This window comes from Schistocerca serialis, chromosome 9 (assembly GCF_023864345.2).
Source record: "Schistocerca serialis cubense isolate TAMUIC-IGC-003099 chromosome 9, iqSchSeri2.2, whole genome shotgun sequence".
Taxonomy (NCBI): Eukaryota; Metazoa; Arthropoda; class Insecta; order Orthoptera; family Acrididae; genus Schistocerca; species Schistocerca serialis.
Genome location: NC_064646.1, coordinates 212,167,024 through 212,194,962, shown reverse-complemented (window position 1 = coordinate 212,194,962; position 27,939 = coordinate 212,167,024). Strand labels below are relative to the sequence as shown.

At 42.1% G+C, this 27,939-nt stretch overlaps 1 protein-coding gene across 1 annotated transcript in view; it reads right to left on the bottom strand.

Annotated features, from left to right (window-relative positions):
• Positions 1-2,989: 2,989 nt before the first annotated feature.
• The window catches only part of LOC126419068 (farnesol dehydrogenase-like), a 58,272-nt gene continuing 33,322 nt past the window's right edge, over positions 2,990-27,939 (bottom strand). Inside the window, exons 5-6 of the mRNA XM_050086149.1 lie at positions 15,131-15,289; positions 2,990-3,113 (exon numbers count right to left, since the gene is read on the bottom strand). Coding sequence (XP_049942106.1) covers positions 3,072-3,113; positions 15,131-15,289 — 201 coding nt within the window. The 3' untranslated portion in view covers positions 2,990-3,071. The remainder of the gene's footprint in view (positions 3,114-15,130; positions 15,290-27,939) is intronic.

The window sequence follows — 27,939 nt, the reverse complement described above, 5'->3', positions numbered from 1 at the left end:
ATAATATGGTGTATTGGAATCTTGAACAAAACTAACCTAATCTCAGGAAAAAATGTGTTGCATTACTTATTGAATGCCCCTTGTATTAATTGTAGTTAAAGTTTGTGATCTCTGTTACACTGCTCTTTATTTTCAATTAGTTATTACTTACATTTTTCGTTCTGGTGGTTCTATCGTTCCTATGTTCCTGGACCCAGTTCAGTCAAGAAGACAAGTAAAATATAGGTACTTGGTGAATTGTAAGACAGAACTGCATATTGTTCGTAAAGCTTTTTATTTCACTACAGCATTTTTTGTCCATATTTAGAATTCGGAAGAACAATACTAGAGAATTATATGAATTGTCAAATTAATTTTTATTTGGCAGACTTCCAGGGTCATCTAGTAATACACTAATTTAAATTTGTTTGTAAAAGAAAGATAAGTTTCCATAACGTATTTGCAGTCACACGAGCTGTCATTGCATGCTTGTTGCTCCTATTCTTAATCACATTAGCACCCCTGCTAACGCAATACCTGACGTTTTTGATTTCCTGTCCCATTACTCGAGAAACATTGGCGCACGAAAATTCCGTTCTTTTCAGAATACTTTAGATATGCTTTCCTTTTTCCTTCAGTCTTATCCCTGGTTTGATGTGGTCGGCCATGTACTTTTCTCCTCCACCAAACTCATAAACTCCTTACTAGGAGTAGTACTTACACACAATATCTTCCATTATTTGTTTGATATATTCCAATCTCTTTCATCCACTTCAGCGTATTCCCTCAAGTACCACAGAATTTATTCCGTGATGTCCTACGATCTTTTTTTATTTATTCGTTCGGCATTTACAAGGCAAATACTAAAAGAGATTACAGCATAAAATAACACAGAGTCAGTACTACATAACACAAAATTTTACACAATAAGACTTATTTTTAGGCCACTCGATGGCATTGTCCGGAGTTAATGTGTGTCCTCAAGTTCACCATTAAAGCCATGCAGAGTGCACTCGGTCAGGTCGTCCATCCATTGGTTGAGTTCACACTGGCACTGAAGGACGTCCGAGAGTTTCCGTATCGTCATAATCTTCCTACCTTCTCTGACGTCTCTCCTCAAGCGGTTTACGGTAGTCCATACTCTTCCCGAAAGGTTAAAGCTCTCTGCTAGTATGTTTGGATCGTAAACCAGGCTTCTATTCTTGACTTTGTGTATATTCCACAATCTTTTCCATTACTTTCCTGGATCGCAGGACAACACCTCTTCACCTATTTTCCATATGGTCAGGCCTTAGCGTTAGGAAGAGTTGGATTCGACAGTATTTTACTATATTGTCTGAACAGTAACTGATTTTCTCTGGTTTCAGGTGGTCCTATTTTAGAAAGGTTCTCTGAAACTAGTATACAAACCGGACTGCGGTTTTTAGACTCGACGAAATTATAGTAAGGCAGAACTTGGGCAAAGGTGCGAGACATAGTTAGAGCGTAGCCCTTGTGCCACTCTATCTGTACTATGAGCGAGCAGTTCAGGATACCAACGAGAAATTTGGAATGGGGATTAAAGTTTAGGGAGAAGAAATAAAAACTTCGAGGTTAGCCAATGACACTGTAATTCTGTCAGACACAGCAAAGAACTTGGAGGAAATGTTGATGCGTGAAGAGTGGTTACAAAATGAATATCAACAAACATGAACGAAGATTAATGGAACGTAGTCAAATTAAATCAGATTATACTGAGAGAATTAATTAGGAAATTGAAACACTAAAAGTAGTAGATGATGTTTGCTATTTGGGTGGCAAATAAGTGACAACATGAGAAGAAGAGCGAATATAAAATGTGGACTGGCAAAAGCAAGAAAGGCATTTCTACGAAGCAGAAATTTGCTAACACTGGCCGGCCGGAGAGGCCGTGCGGTTCTAGGCGCTACAGTCTGGAACCGAGCGACCGCTACGGTCGCAGGTTCGAATCCTGCCTCGGGCATGGATGTGTGTGATGTGCTTAGGTTAGTTAGGTTTGATTAGCTCTAAGTTCTAGGCGACTGATGACCTCAGAAGTTACGTCGCATAGTGCTCAGAGCCATTTGAAGGTATTTGTGTGGAGGAATTGACAAGTGTACGATTAACGGGTGACTCCGATAACTAATGAATAAGTACTGACAATTGGGAAGAAAAGGAATTCATAGAACAACTTGGGTAAAAATAAGTGTGCGACTGACAAGATATAGTGATGCATCAAGGAACTGTCAGTTTGGAGCTGGAGGGAGATGTCGGTCGTGAAAAAAGTTAGACTGAGGTTTAAATACTTCAAGAAAGTTCGAATATTCGAGGTTGTAGTAGCCACACAGAGATGAACAAGCTTGTTCCGTTAGTCTAACGCGAAAAGCTACATCAAACCAGTCTTCAGACTACAAAGATAACAACAACAATGTATGGAACACAAAAATATGAAGTGCCTACTCAGTGTCTGATAACGTGTTTATGTGTGAAAAGAGAAAAATCGACTGTTTGTTCAGTTCCTGCCTTGTACCTACTTGTGCAGAAGTTATAGCTAAATTAGTAGCTATATTTGGCACTTTATACTAAATAACACTTGCAAAGTGTTAGCCTGCACTTATCAATGTGGACCTAAAAGATCACTAAAAACTTGAACCGACAGTTTTAGAAATTTCGGCTGTCGTCCTATAAACATTTTTTGGGTCTACTGATGAAGCAGCTGTCACTCATCTTACAAAATTTGCCACAGAAGGAATGGAAGTCCAATATGTCATGATCTATGCATGAAACTCATCGATTACCTACGTCCTCTTGCCTTGAAACAACTTTGAATGACATAAGTTATCAAATACAATGTACAAACTCGCATAATGTAGACGAACATTCTGAAATGTAGTATACTTGTACCTATTTGTGGGAAGTCTGGCTGGGTATAAAAAAATAACACACAGAGACACACTATTTAACAAGGAACTATTTATTGTATAAGACATTTCCAATTATAAATAGTAATATAGCATTATTGTTCTCACATCACCACTAAGAAATATTTGGTGCTATGCAATCTTTAACAGATGGATACAGGATGTATCTTTATCTTAGATCGGTTGGCCAGTTGGCATTACAATTACATCGTGCACCTGCAACAAGAAGTGAGAATGGTGTTAAGGTCTTGCAAATGATTAAGTTTTATACCTTTATACGCTCAAACAACTGAAGAAAAAGGACTGCAATTTTATTAAAAAATTTGCCCTCTCTATTTTATGGAAGTGAATCGGAAGTGAATCATCGGTATTGAATAAATAGGAAGGAAAACAAATACAAGAAATAAAAATGAGATTTATTAGAGCGGCGAAGGAATGAAAAAGAATAGATAATACACGAAATGAAGATATTTGTAGGCAGTTGAAAATCTGGAGTGCAATAGAATTGGAACTTTAAACCAAAAGGAAAACGAGATCCTGGCAGCCCAAGAAGGAGATGGAACCCGTAACAGACCTCAATTAGCCTAATACTAAAAGACAGCCCTAGTTTTTACAAGACAGTCCCAATTTTTTAAAATAACTTCCATCATATTTGTTTCATGTTTTTATCAGTGGAATCCACTCACTATACCATTTTTCTATCCAGATGTTTTCTGATAACTGAGCATATTAACAATTGCACCACCATAGTAGCCCTTTGTCCATTGAAAATTACTCACCTTCCAGACGAGTCACTGTATAAGCGATGCATAGTCACAAGCAGCAATGCCTGAAGACATAAGACGTGTGACCTAGAATTTTTGGAGCCTGTTACAACTAAATATAAAAGTAAATACTTGATTGGTAGCGCCGAACATTATTGTGGCTAAGAAACCAGCTGTCAGGTCTTTATGTTTACTAGTTGGCTATGAGTACCTGCTGTGAGTCTTGACGATCTCTTTTTAGTGCGCCGAAATTTTCCTTCCAATGCACCTTCCTCTTTGCTACTAGAACTGTGACAACCTACGAACACCACTGCAACGAAGAGTGGTTTCGTCGTCTGAAGCAGGTGTGGTCGAAATTCGGTTCACTAGCTGTGTCCTGGTGTGTGTGCCATGGCGCTCAGCCTTGATGCACACTTCCCCCACCAGCACATCACGCTGTCTAGGCATTAGGAGGGGAAAAACTGTGAGCACACTGCATTTCAATGGCAAAGCAGTCACACTGCAAATGACTTGGTTTTGCATTTCACATTTCTCAAACACAAAACAAATTTTCAGTGCTATTTAATTATTTTTGGCATGCTGAATACTTAATATAATTTTTATCTGGTACAAACTGTCAGCTTGTAGGCAGACGCAGACGATTTGCACTCAAGTTGCGATGTAAATCTGACTTATTCAGATTCATAATCGAGAAAAGGCCTCTCACACACGTATGGTGATCGAAGTATTGTATCCCTTTTGCAATATAATTACGGAGACGTGGAAACTGTACTTGAGGAAAACAAGTAGACGTCCTGCAGAATTTTAGCATAAACGGATTTGTCTATGAAATGGGAATTACGCTGCAGACCAGCCAGTTACATCTACAAACACACAGGGGTGCTTTCAACTGAAAAGGCAAACGGTCTCGGAAACAGCTTAAAAACAGATGTGGGATTGGCAGTGCAGTCAAAAAGTTTAGAAAAAATCCTTGCAATTCTTTCAAGGCGACAATGGACACTTAAGACCTCGAGTTTTGACCTCAGTGAGCTTAGCGATCTGGTGTGTGTTTGTCAGAATTTGTCCCATCTACAATGTGAGGTCTGCAATCCATTCTGGATGTTCTCATTTTCATACTTCTATCTTTGTACCCACTTTGCTGCAAGGGAAGAGAGACCCTCAAGTTAAGTTTCACAATGTTGTTTCAAAGTCTAAATTGCTCTATTATTGCTCTATAACATGAAAAACACATGTGCCTCTCTTTATGGATACTGTGGCTGTAACTTATGCGTTCAGTTATACTTGCCGACTACAGTAGTTCAAGCTTTGCACCCCACTAGGTACGGTGCACATAACCCGCAAATACACTGCTAAAATGCTATTTTCAGATCTAAAGTATCTGTATTATTTGTTATAAAGTCGCCTTAGTCTGGATAAAACTGAAACATCACTTACAAGAGTCTGATGATCAAAGTGCATGCAGCATGTATGTTGATGGGAGGTTCCGCCTGCCCAATACTGGAAGCCACATATACCACTGTGCAACACTTCTTGTAGCTAAGAGAATTTAGGACTTTTAATTTTGATTTGTATCTCATCCATAGTAATATTATTAAGCCATTCCACATTCTCTATGGTGTTTGTTGTCAACTCTTCCCTATACTGTCGCCAAATAATAACCGTTAAATCTGGTTATTCTATCACATCTGAACACTGCAAATGACTTTTCTGTTGTTAGATACGCTGTGTTCAGACCACTACATTAAGATACCATGTGACCATCTTTTTTAAACAAATCAGAAACGTACGAATGTTCATAAACACATGTCATATATCCTCTAATGTAGTATATGTCTTGGATCCAGTGCTTTCTGTGAGTATTTCAAAATATGGCCACTTTCCACAGTATTCTTACTGTAAGTGCTTATATCCTACATTCCCGAGATATGTTCAGAGTTTTCCGTATACGTTGTTTAAAATAATTTATAAGCTTTGCTTGCGCAACTACAATGGCTTGTTCTTTTTCCGACAACACTCTGTATTTTTTGATCTGTTCCATACTTACTTTTCTTTTGTACACACATAAAAAGTAACTGCACTTAAAGGGGTAATTTCTGTACTATGGAACAGTTTATGTATTTCTAATTCATTGCTTCTTTTTCTTAGGACCTGCAGAATAACATTAATTGTTGCAGTTAATCTTGATTTAGCATTATCTGTATTTGATGGAGCTCCTGGTTGGAGAAAGTTAGGTTTCTCCACATTTAATACAACACTTATTTTGTACTTGTTGGAGTCTTTTTTAACAATCACCATATAATTTAAAAGTAAATAATTAAAACTATAGGGAAACAGAACATAGCTTATAATCTTTTCTTAATCTGGACTCTCTGGAAAGTTCACTTGAACGTCAATCAACTTTTGTGTACTCTTATTATCACGATAGGCATATTGCAGAGCTCTGTTAACCACAATGCTGTAAATGTTCTGTAATCTATTTGACGGTTTACAACACAGAGAAGTGATTTGCATGGAGTACAATAGACCACATTGTAAATACGGATTGTTGACTTTTAATACCTTTACAGGCTTTCACAGGGTCGAACACATCATCCATTCCGAAGTTATAAATTATAGCTTCCCCTCTCATCCCTCTTTGCCACATGCTTGTAGCACGAAGGGTATTGAGCTAAGAAATGTATGCATGCAAGTCAGCAAGGAAAAATAACACGCTATTGCAGTTATGCAAGCAAGGCCTATAGATTTCATGTAGTTCAAACACAGTATACGAAAAAATCTGGATACACTTGTGAAATACAAAATATTAGCACTTACTGTAAAAATGCTATGGAAAGTGGTGGTATGTTAAAGTTTTCCTAGCAAACATAGAATTCAAGGACGTTTACTATATTAGAGGAAATACAACAAATTTGATAATAAACCTACATCCTCCTCTGAATTTGAAATATAGGTTTATTATCAGATGTTTTATTTCCTCTAATATAGTAAATGTACTTGAATCGTATGTTTGCTAGGAAAACTTAAACATAACACTAGACGGCCCTGCCCCAGGAGATCCCGTGCCTATCTCAATGACGAACCGCCTCAGGAAATACTGGCAGCGTACCAGGCGCCCGTTCTATAAACTGCACGTCAACAGACTCCACGGTATAATACGGAAAAAAGTACAGACATTTCGAAACGAACAATGGGGACAGGAACTCGCAGGGCTCACACGTCCTGACGTGTGGATGCTAGCCAGACACTTCACCAGGGAGAAACATTACATTCCCATTCTACAAGAACGAGGCAGCCCAGCTTGCTTCGCGACGGAGAAGGCAGAGCTTATGACCACAACACTTGCAGCGTCTTTAATGCCGAATTTGGCTACTTCAGATCGAGTATTCACACCTGAAACGGACCAGGTTACACGACTTGTAGCCCAGCCCACGCGCGACGAGATTAGATGCACTATTACAAATGAAATTACATGGGTTATCAAAAATTACAATGCCAGGAAAGCCCCTCGGCCCGATGGCATTCAAAACCATATCCTCCAGGAGTTCACGGATAGAGCCGTAGAATACCTTGCACACATAACGGCTCAAACGGCTCTAAGCACTATGGGACTTTAGATCTGAGGTCATCAGTCCCCTAACCTTAGAACTGCTTATATCTAACTAACCTAAGGACAGCACACACATCCATGCCCGAGGCAGGATTCAAACCTGCGACCGTAGCAGCAGCGCGGTTCCGGACTGAAGCACTTAGAACCGCTCGGCCACAGCGGCCGGTCACACATAATGAGTGCCATCCTAAAACACCAACACTTCCCTGACTTTTGAAAGGCTGTCAAGGTCCTGATGTTCAGGAAGCCAGGGAAAGACCACTCCCTCCAACAAAATTACCGACCCATCAGTCTGCCGTGCTCGCTCAGCAAGATTGTTGAGAAGGTAATATTAAAACGCATCACTAGGCACTGCGTCGCCAATGACACCCTAAGACCGGAGCAGTTCGTCTTTAGGAATCACCACTCAACAACACAACTCCTCCGCGTAGTCGAACATAATAACACTCGGCTACAACATGAATAAAGCCACAGGGGCCGTGTTCCTGGACATCGAAAAATCTTTCGGCCGTCTTTGGCACAACGGCCTTATACGCAAACTAAGAGAAGCTGGTCTTCCGGACGGTCTTGTACGTCTCATACAACTCATATCTCACGAACATATGTTTCAACACTGACGTGCATGGCAAACAATCGACACAACGCGGTATCCAAGATGGAGTTCCCCAGGAAAGCATCCTAGAGCCCATCTTCTTCAACTTGTTCATTAACGACTTCCCAGCAACACAAAACACGACGTTAGCCATCTACGCGGATGACACAGTCATCCATGCGCAAGATTGGAAACAGTCTAACATTAATTCACGAATACAGAAGACTCTCAGAACTGCCGATCCTTGGTTGAAACGATGGCGCATTTAAGTAAACGTTGACAAGTGCGAAGCAATTCTGTTCACACGTAGACCGAAACTACTGCGCAAACATGAACACTGTAGACAGATAACCCTACATACACGCCCAATACGTTTCCGAGAGAAAGTCAGATATCTCGGTGTCTGGCTGGACCGGAAACTTACATGGGGGGACCACATGGAATACGTTGCCAACAGAGCGCACGCGAGGCTCAAACAAATCTACCCAATGCTCAACACGGAAAGTACACTGAATAGGAGGGTGTCGAGGTCCATATACATGACACTGATTAGACCTCTGATGACGTACGCAGCTCGCGTCTGGGGATATGCAGCTCCTACATGCCTGTGCCGCCTGCAGATCACACAGAACAAAGTGCTACGCATCATTAGCAACGCTCCACGCTACACACGCACCGTGGGTCTTCACAACGAATGGCAAGCTAACATATACCAACAAGCGAGAAACGTCGGCAAGCCCCTGCATATCAGCAACGTTGACTGGATAAGTCAGCTGCTATTAAAGCCGACCAAAAGGCTAAAGCAGGGAAACCGACGAGCTCGCCCACTAACGCACAAACAGATCGCCAACATCACACTAAACTGTTCATCTGACGTTTGACATATCGGACACAAAACGATGATGAAACTGTTACAGGTTTGCTGATGCTGGCCGAGAGATCAACACCGGCACCCAGCGGCAGCCACCGAGTAGCAGCACCGCACAACGGCAAAGGCATGGACATGCATGATACCCTCAACTAACAAAGCCTACCCTTGCATGACCTGTCGCAGGCAACAAGACATCCGCTACTGCTCGTTTTATTCCCTTGGCTCTTGCCTTAGCACTTTTTTCCCTCTGCCCTTCAAGCCGCTAGTCGACGTTCGACTTTCGACCCAATCGATCTCCCGATTAGCGCGTATTAATGGTTAACCTTAACCAGACGTACGAAAACATCGCAATACCCACATCCTGCGATACCTCACTTTAGAGAAAACTAACTCTTTTGCAGAGATGACAGTAGACCTTTTGAGTTGGCCATCATGCCCGTGTGGGCGTGGAGGGGCTCCACCTCTATTTTTTTTAAAAAAAATCTCGATATTCTTTATCTAGCAACAAAGCTGAAAACTAATGGAATAACTTAATTTAATGACCACTCTTTTATTAAAGTGGTAAATTTAATGTTCTATACACAGATTCCGCTGGTATATAGCAAAGAATTGGCAACGTACAACCAAGAGCGCGTGGAATATCTTACTAATATTCATATACAGGAAATAGAAAGCAAAATGAATATTCCTGAATACTTTTGACTAGAAGAAGTGTTGTACACAGGACGTACACCAGCTTTGCGTGGGCTCCAGTAGTGAGGAGGGAGGCTTTGATCACCGCATAATCTGTTCTCTGATCACTGGACTCTTGCATGTAGCGTATCAGTTGTAACCAAACTAAGGTGAGTTTGTGACAAACAGTACAATTTAGATGCGAAAATATTGTGACACCTAACCTGACGCTCACTTGTGCCTTGCATCAAGTGTGCAGAAAGATCGAACAAAAGTTGTTGCATAGTGTACCTTAACCTGTAAGCTGGATCAATAAGAACAAATCATGACGTATTTTGACAAATAATACATACTTCTTTAAAGTGCTATCTTACTTTGCTGCAAAGATCAAATGACAGACATTGTCGAGCGTATACCTTAACCTGTAACGTACACCAGCAGAATCAATGAAGTGAGCCAAATGGACTAAATACTATTAAATGAGGGCGTGCTGAGAAGTAATACCTCCTAATTTTTTGTGTGAAAACTCTTAAAGATTTTTAAATAAAGCCAGAGTTATTAACATCCAGCATCTTTATTCTTCATGTGTATGTATTTTCAGCCCCCTGCCGCTAGAGGGCTCCGAGATGTAGCGTGCAACATGGCGCTGTGTAACGTAGCTCCATTGGCGCGTGAGAAACAGCGTACTACAATCGAGTTTCGAATTCGAAGAGCTCATGCACACATGGAGCAATGGAGCACCCCCTCCTTCATCATGACAACGCCAGACCACGCACGAGTGCTGTGACATCTGCAGCAATACAAAGCCTTCGTTTCACTGTGTGTGTGTGTGTGTGTGTGTGTTGGGGTTTATGGGCGCTCAACATCGAGGTCATCAGCGCCCTGACACACAGTAAAAGGAACGAATGTGGAGAGACCTAATAAAACTGAAGTCATCAATCATCCTCCATAAGGTCCTGACTTGGTCTCATCCTATTTTTATCTGTTTCCAAAACTTAAAGAACTCCTTCGAGGGCTTAACTTTTATAGCGATTAAGCGCTGCGAGCAGAGGTGAGATTGTGGCTCTGTCAACGAAGTCTAACATTCTACAGTGATGGTACCAACAAACTGGTCTCTCGTTTGCAGAAATATGTGCATCGCCATGGTGACTCTGTTGAGAAATAAATACGTAGACATGAAGCACAAAGGTGTAGAATATTAATAATGTTTGCTTTATTTGAAAAGTCTTAACAGCTCTCACATAAAAGATTCAGAGGAGTTACATCAGCATGCCCTCATAGAACAATAACACTGTTCCGTTTTTAATGGGTGGGACAATATTGGACTGTAGTTGGGAGAGCAAAACATGTGTCTATATGTGTTCTATAAGGAGCTCTCTGACTGGCCTGTTTCCAACAAAATAAATGCGGCTTAAGAAGAAGTTGGAAAATACGATTGTGAGGGCAAAATATGGGTGTGTTTTAGTGTAGAATCACTGACTGTCGTCCTTATAAGAAAGAGTCGTGGCTTACGAAGGAGCCAACCAACTCGCCCCTCCATTTGCACAACTGGGGCATGTGGCTTTGTAAGTACATATACCGTGGACCAGAAGCTCCATAATTATACTACTGAAACGAGGGAGGGGGAGGAGAGCGCAATGACCAAGTTTGTTCTGTGATCCATTCACTCTAGCTTCGTTGGTATTTCTTTCTTCTATTCCCTTATATATTGTATTATTGCTGCCTCTCCACATTATTAGATTCTTATTGATCTTCACACAATTTATTAATTTCTCCATTTTCTAAAACTTCCCCTCTGTTTTGTCATCATCAGCTGGTAGCGTGAACATGCAAACTTGGACAATAGAGGTGTGCATTACCTTTCTTTCGAACTTCAGAAGAATAGTGGTGTCACCTAGTCGAAATGTCCTACTCTGTTATCTAACTCTCTATTACACCAGCCGTTGATGTTGTTAGAGCATTGTACAAAGCTCTAATCCAAATTCTGTATTCTCCAGTCATTTGACTTCATTAATTCCTACTGTGTCTTAATTTCAGTTTGGCAATAAAACTTCATGTTTTGCAGGCTCTGAAAAATATTCAGATTTCATAATTGCACTCATAGATTCATACATTACACTCACAGATTCATACAACGTTACCAAACTGTCGTTCTTTTAGTTACGCCCCGCAAAAACTGAATGGGGGAAAACGGTACCTTTCTAAATTTTTACAAAGTTAGAGATTACCATGATACAGCTTCTAGGAAAACATACTCCTTTTCGCTGCACAGTGTGTGTATGATGTGTGGTAGTCTTCGTCGGTTCCAACATCAATGGTGGTTTTCCTATTACCAACTTTCTCTGGCTGCCATTGAGAGGGAACGTCTATCAACTCAGTTAATCGAAGTGTCGTCGCGTGAGCAGACGGTGAAGCGGTGTGACGATGGTGAGTCGGGAAACGCGCCAGTGTTCTACTAGTCTACTACCACAAACCTTTTTTTTTTAGTCTTCTGACTGGATCTGGATCGGTGCCCCCTGTGACGAATTCCTCTCCTGTGCCAACCTCTTCTTGAGTAGCCCTTGCAACATACTTCCTCAATTATTTCAATTATTTGTTGAATGATGTATACCAGTCATCCTCTACAGGTTTCACTCTCTACGACTCCCTCTAGTAGCATGGAAGTTATTCCCTGATGTCTTAAAAGATGTCCTATTATCCTGTCCCTTCCTCTTGTCGGTGTTTTCCATATATTCCTTTCCTCTCCAATTCTGTAGAGAAACTCCTCATTTCTTACCTTACCAGTCTACCTAATTTTCAACATTCTTCCGTAGTACCTCATTTCAAATGCTACGATTCTCTTCTGTTCTCGATTTCCTACAGTCCGTCTTTAGCTACTACAGAATTCTGTGCTCCAAATGTACATTTTCAGAAATTTCTTCCTCAAATTAAGTCCTATGTTTGACACTGGTAGACTTCTCTTGGCCAGGAATGTCCTCTTTGCCAGTGCCAGTCTGCTTTTTATATCCTCCTTCTTCCGCTCATCATGGGTTATCTTGCTGCCTAAGTAGTAGATTTAATTAATTCTGTTTACTTCGTGATCACCAATCCTGATGTTAAGTTTCTCGCTGTTCTCGTTTCTGCAACTTCTCATTACTCTCGTCTTTCTTCGATTTGCTCTCAAATGGTTCAAATGGCTCTGAGCACTATGGGACTTAACAGCTATGGTCATCAGTCCCCTAGAACTTAGAAGTACTTAAACATAACTAACCTAAGGACATCACACAACACCCAGTCATCACGAGGCAGAGAAAATCCCTGACCCCGCCGGGAATCGAACCCGGGCGGATTTGCTCTCAATCCATATTCTGTACTCATTAGCATGTTCATTCCATCCAGCAGATACTGTAATTCTTCTTCACACACCTTCAACTAGGAACACTATTGCTTGGTTTATAGCTAAGTGTTTTCCATGCTTGAGCGGGGAAAGTCAGTCCCTTAGGCCAACGGAATAAACCCCACAGTTCCCGCAGTGACAGTCACATATGTGCCGCCTACGTATTTGATGATCCCTGTCTGTAGTTGATATCAGTTAATATTACATTACGACAGCGTCTGGTAAACAACCTTGAAAGTTGCTGAATGTTTTTAGTTTCCTGGAGTTTGCTACCGGTTCAATCCGTTGCGTAACACAGGGCGAAGGAAAGTGACAGATCTACCAGTAAGCACGTGATGCGGAATACCTGGTGCCGCTATAAGAAAGTACTCCCGTAGGAGAAGTTCGGGTATAGTCGGGCATGGTGGTAAAACTAGGAACCCAAGTACTTGATAACATTCTTTTTTTGACCTTAGAACATGAAGACAGCCAGCAATTTCATTACCGCCATGAGGCTTGGTAGCGTCAGACGCATTGTTGTTGAGCAAAATAATTTGTTAGATTTTTGTGGTTGTTTACCTTATTTTGTGATGTTTTGTACTCAGAAATGGACTTATACCATCGTATTACAAGTAATATAATGAGTAATACCTTTTAACAGGCTTTATGAACGCATGCCATGTTAAACGATTCTTCACCTTCTTTCTTATGCAAAAGGAACTTTGCAGATAAGGTAGAGCTGGGGTACAACGGGTAGCAGCAATGGTGTAAAACTGGAATTTCCTGATACATTACCCCTTGACTTCGTTACATATAGCTCATATTTGTAATATATGAAGTACATGCTTTTAACGGCGTGGTAGTTGTGTGTACACGTCTTAATAACGACAATTTAATAATTATACCCGACAGTTTAACAATTATATCTCGAGTTAACATGATTTTGCGCCAGTTTGGAGATTAATTTTGTCACTAATAATTTGATTAACTACTCATTACTGAAGAGGTATATTTTCATTTGAGCTGGGACCATTAAGCGCTTTATACGGTCAGGAAATTGAGACATGGCTTATTAGCCACATGGGAACGATGGTAACCCAGTATCAAATAGCTCAGTTGTTCGGACTTGCGTATAGTAGAACAGCAACAATGCAAAACGACCTATTTGGATTTAAAGAGACGGGTATTTTCCTGCTTAATGCAAATGCATTTGGCAGGAAGGAATATGCACCATCAGATACAACAGAATGAATAACGGTAGATTCGCAGAATACGATAGAGTCAGTTACTGCTTCTTCTCCACATCCTGGTTCGTCGACTGATGTACAAACACAATCCTAATTCAGTGTTTCACCGCAGAGTGTAAGGCCAGTTCCTCATTACGACGGACCATGACCAACCGGGTGAAGAGGAAAATGCGCCGTGGTCACAGCCTCCCAGCAAAACTGAACTCAGTGCAAGAAAAGCGTCTTCCCGCCGGGTTAAAAGAAATTCTGGACTCCGGGTCTATACCGTAAAAAAGGGTCAGAAGAGTAAGGCAAGCAGCTGTTCTGAAGATGGGAATGAAACACCTTGTCTTCTTAGCAAAGAGACCTTCTCGTCAACAAGAAAATCAGATGTTGGGTAAAATGTTTATAAAGTGTGGCCATGAGGCTCGCACAGGTTGGATCGAAGATGACTTGTGTAAGTATCGGTGGTCCCATGCCTCAGACAGAAAATTGAACATCGCCTGTTTGTGCTCCTCAGAGTACCTGTGTATGTTGTATAACCGTATATTGCACAGCGCTGAGTTATGTTAGATGTAATTTAGACCATCAAAATAAGTCCTCGTAATTCAAATTTGTTGTTCATGCCTTGTTTATCTATCACTGAAATAAATTTGAAGCCCTAACAATAAAAACAGTCATTGTTATCTACCTTTTTCCTAAGCTACCCGATCATACCTCAGCTTTTCCTACAACGCCTCCTAGCTACGCGTCATAAATCCATGGTAATCTTTATGGAAATTCACAGAAGTGCCTGGATTTGTGCTCCTGGATTCCTTAACACTAGATAGTTATCCTATAAACATCTCACCACCCGAGATTATTAGGAAAAGATGGACGAAATCTGAAATTATTTTAGTAAAGATCTGTTGATGACCATGTGTTATTCATCCTGTTTTGTGATAGACACTGCACTAATTTATTAATTGATCGGAAGATGACTGATTGTTCAGCTAAAACCAGTCACCAATAATTGATAAAATATTGCCATCTGAACTATTAAAGTATTTTATGTAAGAAATTCTTAAAATTAGGCAAAGTTATCAATCTACACGTAGTATGAATACAAATTTTCAGCTTACTGATTCTATATTGCAAGTAACGCACCTGAACGCGAGGATGCTGGGACAACATGTAAACAACGGCTTCCGCTATGTCTCCTGATTCCAGGGCGGGCATATCCTTGAATTTGTCAGCCAAATCTTTTGGAATAACAGCCATTGCGTTTGACACACCTTCAGTTTGAACTAATCCTGGAGAAACTTCCTGTAAGAAGATGTGTTACACAAAAAGTAAGTACAGTCACAGAATTCAAATTCTGAAAATTCAAATTTCCTCTCTCTCTCTCTGTCTCTCTCTTTCACACACACACACACACACACACACACACACACACACACACACACACACACACACGCACGCACAGAGAGAGAGGGGGGGAGAGAGAGAGAGAGAGAGAGAGAGAGAGAGAGAGAGAGAGAGAGAGAGAGAAAGCCACGCACACACGCGCTACACACACATATATACACACATATGCCCAAGCTTATATACAGAATACAGATAAACCAATCAATATATTGTCTCACTACGCCACTGTTAGTGGGTATAATTTCAGGGTGCAAAAACAATTTTAATTTATGAGTAATTTAGTATTCAATCGTGTTTTGGGAACTACTCTCAGTTTGAACTAATCCTGGAGAAACTTCCTGTAAGAAGATGTGTTACACAAAAAGTAAGTACAGTCACAGAATTCAAATTCTGAAAATTCAAATTTCCTCTCTCTCTCTCTGTCTCTCTCTTTCACACACACACACACACACACACACTATTCGAAGATGTTTTTGATTTACATTCACTTTTTCTGTCATAGGTTTTTTATGGTAGCCATCACATACCTGACAGGGAGGCGCTGATTTCAACAGCATGCCCCTTCCGCCATTTCTCAAATCCAATCAGTCACAGAGAGTAACATGGATAGCACACATGGGACACATAGGGCACGTGGTTATGAACGCGGATATGGATTTGTCTGGTTTTTTCCCGGGACTTGTAACCAGTGCTACGGGACTCTGTATGTCCATCTTTTCAGAGAGGGTTGGAGGACTCGGCTGTTCAGTACAGAATGTCAAATCAAACACCTTTCAGCTGGATAATTTCCGAACTGTTATTTTATTGGGCTATCAATATCGGTGATTTACTAGCTATCTTCAGGCCCCTTGTTCGCCTACTTAGCTAGGTGGCAACGGGCTCGCCTCCCATGCAAACGGCCCCGGGTTCGAGTCCCGGCCGGGTTGGAGATTTTCTCCGCTCGTGGACTGCATGTTGTGTTGTTCTCATCATCATTTCAGCCTCATCATCAGCGCGCAAATTATACTTGCCCTCGGCGGCCGAACTTCCTCGAATAGGGCCTCCCTTCCAACGACGCCATTTCCATTTTTTTTCAGGCCCCTTACCGACGTGTAGGGAGATACCAACCTCGATTACGGCCAGAATAGGGGCCAGCATTCAAAGACTCGTATCTATAGACTTCTGCTTGATATAGCGATGATTTCAGTCATCATCTGCTGACTCCTGATGATGTTTGAAGTGGTCGCTGTATCAAGCAGAAATCTACAGTGCCGATCTTTGAAAAAAATGTTCAAATGTGTGTGAAATCTTATGGGACTCAACTGCTGAGGTCATCAGTCCCTAAGCTTACACACTACTTAACCTAAATTATCCTAAGGATAATTATCCTAAGGATGCCCGAGGGAGGACTCGAACCTCCGCCGAGCCCAGCCGCACAGTCCATGACTGCAGCGCCTTAGACTGCTTTTTCTTCCCTTTTCTTTTTGCATTTTGTTCGTTATTGATCGTTGTGTTTGGACGTTGCGGACGTCGCAAGACATCCTGATCAAGTTCGGTGGCTGATCCTTCCACTCAGTTTTTTATTACAGAGGCCAACCGGCTCTCTGACCGAACACGCTGAGCTACCGTGCCGGCTACCGCTCGGCTAATCCCGCGCGGCGCCGATCTTTGAATGCTGGCCCCTGTTTTGACCGGAACCGAGGTTGGAATCTTCTTATACGTCGGTAAGAGGCCTTAAGATAGCTAGTTAATCACCGAAATTGATGGCCCAATAAAATAACAGTTAGGAAATTAGATGGCTGAAAGGTACTTGATTTGATATTCAGTGCTACGAGGGCCAAGTTTACTGCGACTACAGCGCCGTAGCTTCAGACTCGCCTGTGTTGTGCACATGGACTGCGCTGCAAATTACGTGGAAGGAGGTGTACGACTCTTCTAGCGACGTCAGAGCCTGAGTTCTGTTGACAGGCACAAGCGGTATAGCAATTACAGTTCACCGTGCGACTTCCAGTATGAAACTATGCTGCAGACGTTTAAACCGTCATACACGGTGCACTTCACGTATATTACATTACACCGTAAAAGAACTGAAAAGGGGAAATAAAAACTCTTCGGAAATATTGCTTTAAATGAAAATTACCTTCAAGGCGATTTCTCGCTTTGTTTTCGATCTTTGCAGCCTTAGATCTTGATCTAAAAAAAAAAAAAAAAAAAAAAAAAAAAAAAAAAAAAAAAAAAAAAACAGCTTTTGATTCTCGTTGTACAGGAGAACATACATTCACGAGGGAAAACTATTAAGGAAAAGACTAATCAGTAAACAAGAATCTGATTTTATTTGGAAAATTTTAGTAATTTCCGTCCGCTATTGTTTACATGTCGGTTGATCCTTATTATATTACTGTATATGAAAAATTTCGCAAAATGTGACATTTTTTAAAGCGATTTCGTTCACGTCTTTACCACAAGCACGTATCTCAGAAAAGCGAGTACAGTCAGTCATTCCAAAAGCTGTTTCAACATTTCTCCGTGACTTGCGCTGCTTAGGAACAAATTTTCAATGTCATCAAATACTAGTGTTTGAAACAGATGTTACCTGTCAACAACACAGATGGAACAAATATGAATTAACGCTGCTGTTAACCCCACTTGCATTGAATTCATCACCACTGGCTACAAGTACTTTACATGTATAGCAGCCGTTTTTGAGTTTTAAAAAATAATGTAGAACAACACACTTGTGTCATTCTTAAATGAATCTGTTTTATTTCCGTTTTCCGTGTTCGTCTTGTAATTTACCTTACAACTTGGTACATAACAGGTACGCCCCATTTCATTTACCTAGATCAAGTAACAAACAGATTTATGATCTTCGAAAGCAGGAAAAAAAAAGCTGCACACAATTAAACAAGGATTACTTATATTAAGAAAAAAGTAACGGATTGTGTGTACCATACACAAATCTAAAAAAGATATATAACTCTGACAATGCTCAGACGCACGCTATGGTTCTTGCACAAACGTTTAATACTGACTGAGAGTATGAAGTGCTCAACCGTATTCTTTCGGACATGTCTGAAAGAGCAGACAACATATATGTAATTAAGGCGAGGCTGGCCAATGTTACCTTCAGGTGCAGATGCACACCACCCTCGAACTCTTGCAGGAATCGGTGAAACGTAGTGGTTAATGAGTGTAATGGGGAGGGACACTACGTCAGTAGTGTCTGGATAAGTTGAGAATTTTGGCCTGGCGGGAGGCGTGTAGGGTAGTCTATGCAGTTGCGAAGACCACTGTGTCCGGATGGCTTAATGGTCAGAGCATCTGCCTAGTGAGCAGAAGACCCGGGTTCACATCCCAGTCCGACACAAATTTTCAACTTCCGCATTGATGTAAATCAGTGCCTACTAGCAACTAAATGTCATTAATTCTTTTGTGTCCGTATCCTTCGGGGTTAGCCGGCCGAAGTGGCCGAGCGGTTCTAGGCGCTACAGTCTGGAACCGCGCGACCGCTACGGTCGCAGGTTCGAATCCTGCCTCGGGCATGGATGTGTGTGATGTCCTTAGGTTAGTTAGGTTTAAGTAGTTCTAAGTTCTAGGGGACTGATGACCTCAGCAGTTAAGTCCCATAGAGCTCAGAGCCATTGTGCACCCACGGGGCTAGGCTTCGGCCGTAGCTCACAAGATTCCACATAGGTCTTACTGGGGCGAGGCACCGACTTCGGGAAGTCACGAGTGTAGCTGCCATTTGTCACTGGCTCTGTATCTCATAGGATACGACTGTGACAAAAGTTATGACAGCCATAATTGCAATACGCCCTGTGAACAACTGCTACGGCCTTGGCTACCTCCGCATTCAGAACTGTCTGTGCTGCGACAGTTCTGCCACAGTTTCTTCACAGATATTTACGACGGGTTTTCTTTCGATAATAAATACAGTATTACACGTGTAAAATCATTTTTACACAACTCTATTTTTACGAATAAAAACTGGACTACACTCACGTGGATATTTATTTTGAAAAAAAAAAAAATGTCAAAAACGTTAACTCACATATACGTAAAGACATTAACAACGACGTGAATTATGTGATCACTATCTCAGTACTGCGTAAAACTATCATATGCAAGCCAGCAACTCTACAACATGTTTATGTCATTTGTAAAGTGAAATCGTATATTTGAAACAAGGATGGCACTTGGTGTTCTGGAAGTGTGGGAAGACGTATGTGAAACCAACTGATGAGAAGGTGTCAATGTCTCAGTAGCTGCCTGATCTGCAGATAAAGCAATTGGTATACTGGAGACACGTAACATGTGGAATTGGAAAAGCTGTCAGATATAGTCACTTTGTGGATGATGGCAATATTTACTCATCACTGGAGCAATTGAATTGGAAACCTCGTCGACTATAGTGGACGGAGATGAGATGTATGCGAGGTGATGTGGGACGAATCATAGAAGAAAGCAGTAGACTCCCTACAATGTGCCGAGTCGACTGCAAGTCAACAGAGGGCCAGTCTCATAACGGATGACTCAACAAGCGAGGTGACACTCGGGAGCATTTCATATTCTGGAGCATGTCAGTTTAAAAACCTAGTTGGCGACACAGATTTAGGTTTCTGTGGATTCACTACATCACAATTAGGCAAATAATGGAATGGCTCCTTCCTCATTCTTTCCCAATTCAAGACAGAACTCTGTTCCAATTGTTGTCCGATTCAAGAACGACGGCGGTTCACGCTGTTCGTGGCATGGACAAGGATTGCCGCGTCGCCTGTTCCAAGTGACATTTTCGGAACGCCCATCCACGTGCTTTGCTCTTGAAGAAAGTGTATATGCTGCAAATTATGTCTCTCGCTTGCGTATATACAATTTGTCGCTTACCACCATCATCAGCGATGACAACTTGCAACAAATGAAATAAAAATTCACTAAATAACGCCACGATCACTTTAATGCTCGCATTGGATACGATATTCAGAGAAGGGGGCTCAGAACACCACTGAACGCTCATTGTCTGTCGGAGAATGCATGCCGTAGGTGCACGAACAATCCTAAATTCGTACCGCCATATTCTTGACTCCAGCTGTAATCTCATCGTACACAGTGAATTCTGCCCTAATCTGCCTCGTTCTTCAGGACTGAGTCATAGATGTGATTGCAAAGTAGCCTGACTCGAACTTTAATCGAAGTGTAATTTCTGATCATTCGTCAGAAATGGGTGAAATTAATACCGTCAAACGAAACATTGTTTCCCAGTGCAATGGTGAATTTTCATTCGACCTGCACATTTACTCATCTTCATGATGGAATTTCAATGTGTTACTCTGCTGACAAGAATTCCTTAGCACTTTTCGAAGTACTCGTGTTTGTTTAACATGTAGCAGTCTAATTCAACAGGGGAACAATGCTCGAACACACAGAGCAAAGAATATTGCTGTCGTTGCTGTTGCTGTTCTTATTATTATTATTATTGTTATTGTTGTTGTTGTTGCGGCCTTCAGCCTGTAGACTGGTTTGTTGTAGTTCTTCATGACAAGTGTGTCCTGTGAAAGATTTTACTCTTATTGAGACACTAGCCGGCCGCGGTGGCCGTGCGGTTCTAGGCGCTTCACTCCGGAACCGCGAGACTACTACGATCGCAGGTTCGAATCCTGCCTCGGGCATGGATGCGTGTGATGTCCTTAGGTTAGTTAGGTTTAAGTAGTTCTAAGTTCTAGGGGACTGATAACCTCAGATGTTAAGTCCCATAGTGCTCAGAGCCATTTGATTTTTTTTTATTGAGACACTGTACTGCATTGTCACGTCAGCATGGTTACCAACGGATTTGCATGGTTAATTTTAAGGGGTGGGGCAATGTCCTTCCTGTCACCACACCATTACCCATCAAAGGGAATACTTGTACTCTGTCTGTGGGCTGTTTTACTCATGTGAAAGTGAGCAAAAGTTTTCTGAATCTGTCCCGTGAAAGATTATCCTTTTTACTGAGCCGTTGTCCAATACCGCCGCAAGGCCGGCATGGCTATGAACGGGTTCAGCACGGTTAATTTTAATAGGTGGTCCAATGCCCTTCCTGCCCCAACACCATTACGCATCAGAGGGAATACATTTACTCCAATTGTCGGCGGGCTGTATTACTCTTGTGAAAGAGAACAAATGTTTTCTAAATCTGTCCTGAGGAAGATTATACTTTTTATTGATCCTTCGTCCCACATCGCCACAAAGTCAGCATGATTATGAACAGATGTGACATGGTTAATTTTAATGGGTGACTGAATTCCCTTCCTGACACCATCCCATGGGTGACTGAATTCTCTTCCTGACACCATCCCATTACCAATCGAGGTAAAACATGTACTCCAACTGTTCATGGATTGTGTTACCCGTGTGAGAGTGAGCAAAAGTTTTCTAACTCTGTCCTGTGAAAGATTATCCTGTTTACTGAGCCATGGTTCCACATCAGCCCAAGGTCTGCATGGTTATAAACGGATTTGGCATGGTTGAATTTAAGGAGTGGCTGGATACCCTTCCTGTCAACATACCATTACCCATGGAGGGAATGTATGTACTCCAATTGTCTGTGGGCTATGATACTCATATCGAACTGAGCAAAAGTTTTCTAACTCCGTCATGTGAAAGGTTATTCCTTTTACTGAGCCCCTGTCCTAGGTCGGCGTGATTATGTACAGATCTGGCATAGTTAATTTTAACGGGTGGCCAGATGTCCTACCTGTCACCACCTCATTACTCCTCAGAGGGAGTACATTTTCTTCGACTGTCTGCAGGCTGTGTTACCCATGTGAAACTGAGCAAAAGTTTTCTAAATCTGTCCTGTGAACGATTATACTTTTTGCTAAGCTTTGTCCAGCATCGGCACATGGTCTGAATGGTTATGAACGAATTCAGCACAGTTATTTTTAATGGGAAGCACGGGGCCCTTCCTGTCACCACGCCACTATCCGTCAGAGGGAATAAATTTACTCCAACTGTCGGCTGTATTACTCTAGTGACGGAGAACAGAAATTTTCTAAATCTGTTCTGTGAAAGATTATATCTTTTATTGATCTATCGTTCCACATCGGCAGAGGACCTGCTATGTTATGAACGGATGTCGCATGGTTAAATTCATGGGGTGGTTGGATGCCCTTCCTGTAAACACCCCATTACTCTCAGAGGGAATACATGTACTTCAAATTTCTGTGGGCTGTGTTATTCTTGTGAAAGTGAACTAAAGTTTTCTAAGTATTTGTAAATTGTGTAACGGAAGTGGGGCTTGTGCATCAGTCCAGTATTCACCTTGTGGCATGTGGGAAACCACCTAAAAACTACATAAAGGTTCTCTGGCGCACCAATACTAGTCGTTCTTCCACCAGTCGTTTTCGATTCGGGACCAACGCAACTCCCCTTCCCAGGATTAGCAGCTATCTGGCAGGCCCTGGGAAAGTTTCTTTCGACAGTCGACAGTCATTTGAATGTGCATATTGTATTCAGGCCTTGGTCTTCCTTAACAGTTGTTACTCCGCTCGCTCCCTCCCATTACGAAAGTGTCGACACTTTCATGCCTCAGGATGCGTCCTAACAACCTTTCCTTTCTTTTAATCAAGTTGTCCCATAAATTTTTTTGTTCCCCAGGTCGATTCCGTACTTCTCCATTATAATTTCGATCCACGCATCCAGTACCAAATTTCAAAAGCTTCTGTTTTCCTCTTGTTTGAACTGACTATCAACCACGTGTCACATCCGTTAAAGGCTACGCTCCATAGAAATTCGCTGACGGGAAAAAATATGGCAACAGTATAAAATAGTTAATGCGGAGTAATGAAATTTTGGGAATACATTTGCCTAGTAATATATTTAAATGATTAACATGCCAAGATCACAGATTAATGTAAGTACACTACTGGCCATTAAAATTGCTACACCACGAAGATGAAGTGCTACAGACGCGAATTTTAGCCGACGGGAAAAAGATGCTGTGATATGCAAATGATTAGCTTTTCAGAGCATTCACACAAGGTTGGCGCCGGTGGCGACACCTACAACGTGCTGTGTGTGTGTGTGTGTGTGTGGGTGGGTGGGTGTGTGTGTGTGTGTGGTTGGAGGTTTTCGGGCGCTAAACAGCATGGTCATCAGCGCTGACATGAGGAACGTTTCCAACCGATTCCTCATACACAAACAGCAGTTGACCGGCGTTGCCTGATGAAATGTTGTTGTGATGCCTCATGCAAGGAGGAGAAATGCGTACCATCATGTTTCCGACTTTGATAAAGGTAGCCTATCGCGATTGCAGTTTATCGTATCGCGTTGGTCGAGATCCAATGACTGTTAGCAGAATATGGAATCGGTGGGTTCAGGAAGGTAATACGGAACGCCGTGCTGGATCCCAACGACCTCGTATCACTAGCAGTCGAGATGACAGGCATCTTATCCGCATGGCTGTAACGGATCGTGCAGCCACGTCTCGATCCCTGAGTCAGCGGATGGGGACGTTTGCAAGACAACAACCATCTGCACGAACAATTCGACGACGTTTGCAGCAGCATGGACTATCAACTCGGAGACCATGGCTGCGGTTACCCTTGACGCTGCATCACAGACAGGAGCGCCGGCCGGTGTGGCCGTGCGGTTAAAGGCGCTTCAGTCTGGAACCGCGTGACCGCTACGGTCGCGGGTTCGAATCCTGCCTCGGGCATGGATGTGTGTGATGTCCTTAGGTTAGTTAGGTTTAAGTAGTTCTAAGTTCTAGGGGACTGATGACCACAGCAGTTAAGTCCCATAGTGCTCAGAGCCATTTGAACCATTTGAACAGACAGGAACGCCTGTGATGGTGTACTCAAAGACGAACCTGGGTGCACGAATGGCAAAACGAGATTTTTTTCGGATGAATCCAGGTTCTGTTTACAGCATCATGATGGTAGCATCGGTGTTTGACGACATCGCGGTGAACGCACATTGGAAGCGTGTATTCGTCATCGCCATACTGGCGTATCATCCAGCATGATGGTACGGGGTACCATTGGTTACACGTCTCGGTCACCTCTTGTTCGCATTGACGGCACTTTGGACAGTGGACGTTACATTTCAGATGTGTTACGACCCGTGGCTCTACCCTTCATTCGATCCCTGAGAAACACTACATTTCAGCAGGATAATGCACGACGGCATGTTGCAGGTCCTGTACGGGACTTTCTGGATACAGGAAATGTTCAACTGCTGTCCTGGCCAGCACATTCTCCAGATCTCTCACCAACTGAAAACATCTGGTCAATGGTGGCGAGCAACTGGCTCGTCGAAATACGCTAGTCACTAGTCTTGATGAACTGTGGTATTGTGTTGAAGCTGCATGGGCAGCTGTACCTGTACACGCCATCCAAGCTCTGTTTGGGTTGACTCAATGTCCAGGTGTATCACGGCCGTTATTACGGCCGGAGGTGGTTGTTCTGGGTACTGATTTCTCATGATCTATGCTCCCAAATTGCGTGAAAATGTAATCACATGTCAGTTCTAGTATAATATATTTGTCCAATGAATACCCATTTATCATCTGCATTTCTTCTTGGTGTAGCGTTGTAATGGCCAGTAGTGTATGAGAAAAGCCATTGCGAATGTGAAATGCTGGTACATTAGTAACCCATGTAATCTTCATAATATCCAATGTAACCATGCAAAAGTGCACACATTGTATTGTACAGTAGTCAGATGCCTGTTGCTGTTGGTCGATCAATACAGGGACGGTTAATGCTGTTTGTGGATGACGCTGGAGTTGTCGACCAATGATATCCCCTATGCGCTTGACTGGAGATGGATCAGGTGATCGAGCAGGTCAAGGCAACATGTCGAAACTCTGTAGAGCGTGTTGGGTTACAAGAGCGGTACGTGGTCGAGCGCTGCCTTGCTAGAAACCATCCTGAGGAATGCTGTTTATGAATGACAGCACAACAGATCGAATCACCATACTGACGCACAATTTTGCACTTACGATGCCTGGCATAACCAGGTGAGTGCTCCTGCTGTCGTGCCCATCGCACCCCAGATAATAACACCTGGTATTGGTCCAATGGGCCTAACACGCAGACAGTTTGGTTGCACGGAACTGGCCTCGTTCTAACCAAAACATGGCCATCTTTGGCACCGAGGCAGAACCAACATTCACCAGGAAACACAACAGACCTCCACCCTTCCCTCCGGTGAGCTATCGCTCGGCACCACTGAAGTCGCAAATGACCGTGATTTGGGCGCAGTGGAATGCACGCCGCAGGGCGCCTGGCTCGGAGCTGTCCTTGGAGTAAGCCATCAGGTGACGGACTGTCTGGAGCCCTTTCTTCTTGCGATCGTACATTCTCGTGATCACCGCTGTCAGCAGTCGTTTACAGCGGCTACATTCCTACGAAGTCTTACTGCAATATCGCAGCTTTTCGTAAAATCTGTTACACGGCCTCTTTCAAATTCAGTGCAGCGTTTGTAAGAGGTCCATGAGTAAGGAATTTATTGCTAGCGCACTCACGCGCTGCCTGCGATATGTAAGCTACAACAGAATCGCAGACCAGAGAGCAGTGTCGGCAGCAGTAGCAGTAGTAGTAGCTCGCAGTCGGCCGGTTGGGTCAGGTCGCTCGTAAAGAGCAGTTGTCGATTTGTATGCACTTGGGTCCTGGAGTTCGGACAATGCAGTACAGTAGTGGTGTTTTGTAGCTCGAGAAGAGCAGTAGAGTTACGGAATGACCAAGGTCGGTCGTGGAGAACGATGGCGGTGCCTGAGCAATGTAGTAAAAGGTAAAAGCAAAATATTATTTTTCTTTATTGCCGCGCGCGTATGTTTTTTGCTACAACTGATTTATGTACTATTGTTATATCAAAGTACCATGTAAATGTTTTCAAAAAATCGTTCAATAATAATTTTTCTTATAAAGATAACTTTTGACAGTAATTCATCAGAATTTAAAGTTTTTACTAATTTCTCGGTGATGCTGAGGGAATTAGATTCGGAAATGAGACACTTAAAGTAGTAAAGGAGTTTTGCTATTTGGGGAGCAAAATAACTGATGATGGTCGAAGTAGAGAGGATATAAAATGTAGACTGGCAATGGCAAGGAAAGTGTTTCTGAAGAAGAGAAAGTTGTTAACATCGAGTATAGATTTAAGTATCGGGAAGTCGTTTCTGAAAGTGTTTATATAGAGTGTAGCCATGTATGGATGTGAAACATGGACGATAAATAGTTTGGAAAAGAAGAGAATAGAAGCTTTCGAAATGTGGTACTACAGAAGAATGCTGAAGATTAGGTGGGTAGATCACATAACCAATGAGGAGGTATTAAACAGAATTGGGGAAAAGAGGAGTTTGTGGCACAACTTGACTAGAAGAAGGGATCGGTTGGTAGGACATGTTCTGAGGCATCAAGGTATCACCAATTTAGTACTAGAGGGCAGAGTGGAGGGTAAAAATCGTAGAGGGAGACCAAGAGATGACTACACTAAGCAGATTCAGAAGGATGTAGGTTGCAGTAGGTACTGGGAGATGAAGAAGCTTGCACAGGATAGAGAAGCATGGAGAGCTGCATCAAACCAGTCTCAGGACTGAAGACCACAACAACAACAACACTAATTTCTCCTATCCATAGTCATGCCAATTATCGTAGAGAAAATCAGTTGTTTTTATATATATAACAAAATCTAGTGACCAGCATTGCACTGGGCTGTGCCAGAAAAATTTCTTACAGGAGCAGATATATGCGCGTTTTCCGGCGACATCATTGATTTCAGAATGATTTTCAGAATAATTTTCAGGGCCATGACGCAGCACTGCTGACGACCAGATTTATTTACCAGTTTAGATTCACAGTCAGTTAATTATTGAAAGGTTACATTAGAGATTTCCTTTGAAAGGTTATATATGAGTCACATTTTTATTGGCAGGTTAGTCACCTTTTTATTGCGAGGTTACGGAATTTATCTGTTGGGAGGTTACACGTTGATAACTGTGTCTTTGTCGTCTTACAGGCATTCTTGACTAACTTCGACTCACCACGTCCATCCTCAAAGGTAATTAACGCTCGAGACCTTTACAGGGTTCTTTACTAGCGCCACTCTTACATGATTGGTGCGACATGTGAAGTGACGTCATCTTTCAGACTTAGAAACGCACCTACCAACTTCCGTGTATGTCGCACAACTCCTTCTTAGTGTAGCCATTTTTTCTGTCAGTGTACCTTCAGAAAAGACTTCCTAACACTTAAATTTACGCAGTGTCTTATAAAGTTCTCTTCAGTAACACGTTTCCTGGTATTGCCAGTCTGCATTTTATATGCTCCCTGTTTCGACCATCATAAGCTAATTTGATCACTAAGTAGCAAACCTAATCTTCGTTTCCTAGTCTAATTCGCTCAGAATCGCCTGATTTAGTTCGGCTATATTCCATTAACCTTGTTTTAGTTTTGTTGATGTGCATCCTACAACTCTCTTTTCAAGACACTACTCAATCTGTTAAACTGCCTTTTCTTTCAAAATGAGAATCCAATCAGCAAACCTTCGAGTTATGATTTATTTTTGCTGAGTTGCAATTCCCGTTCCAAATC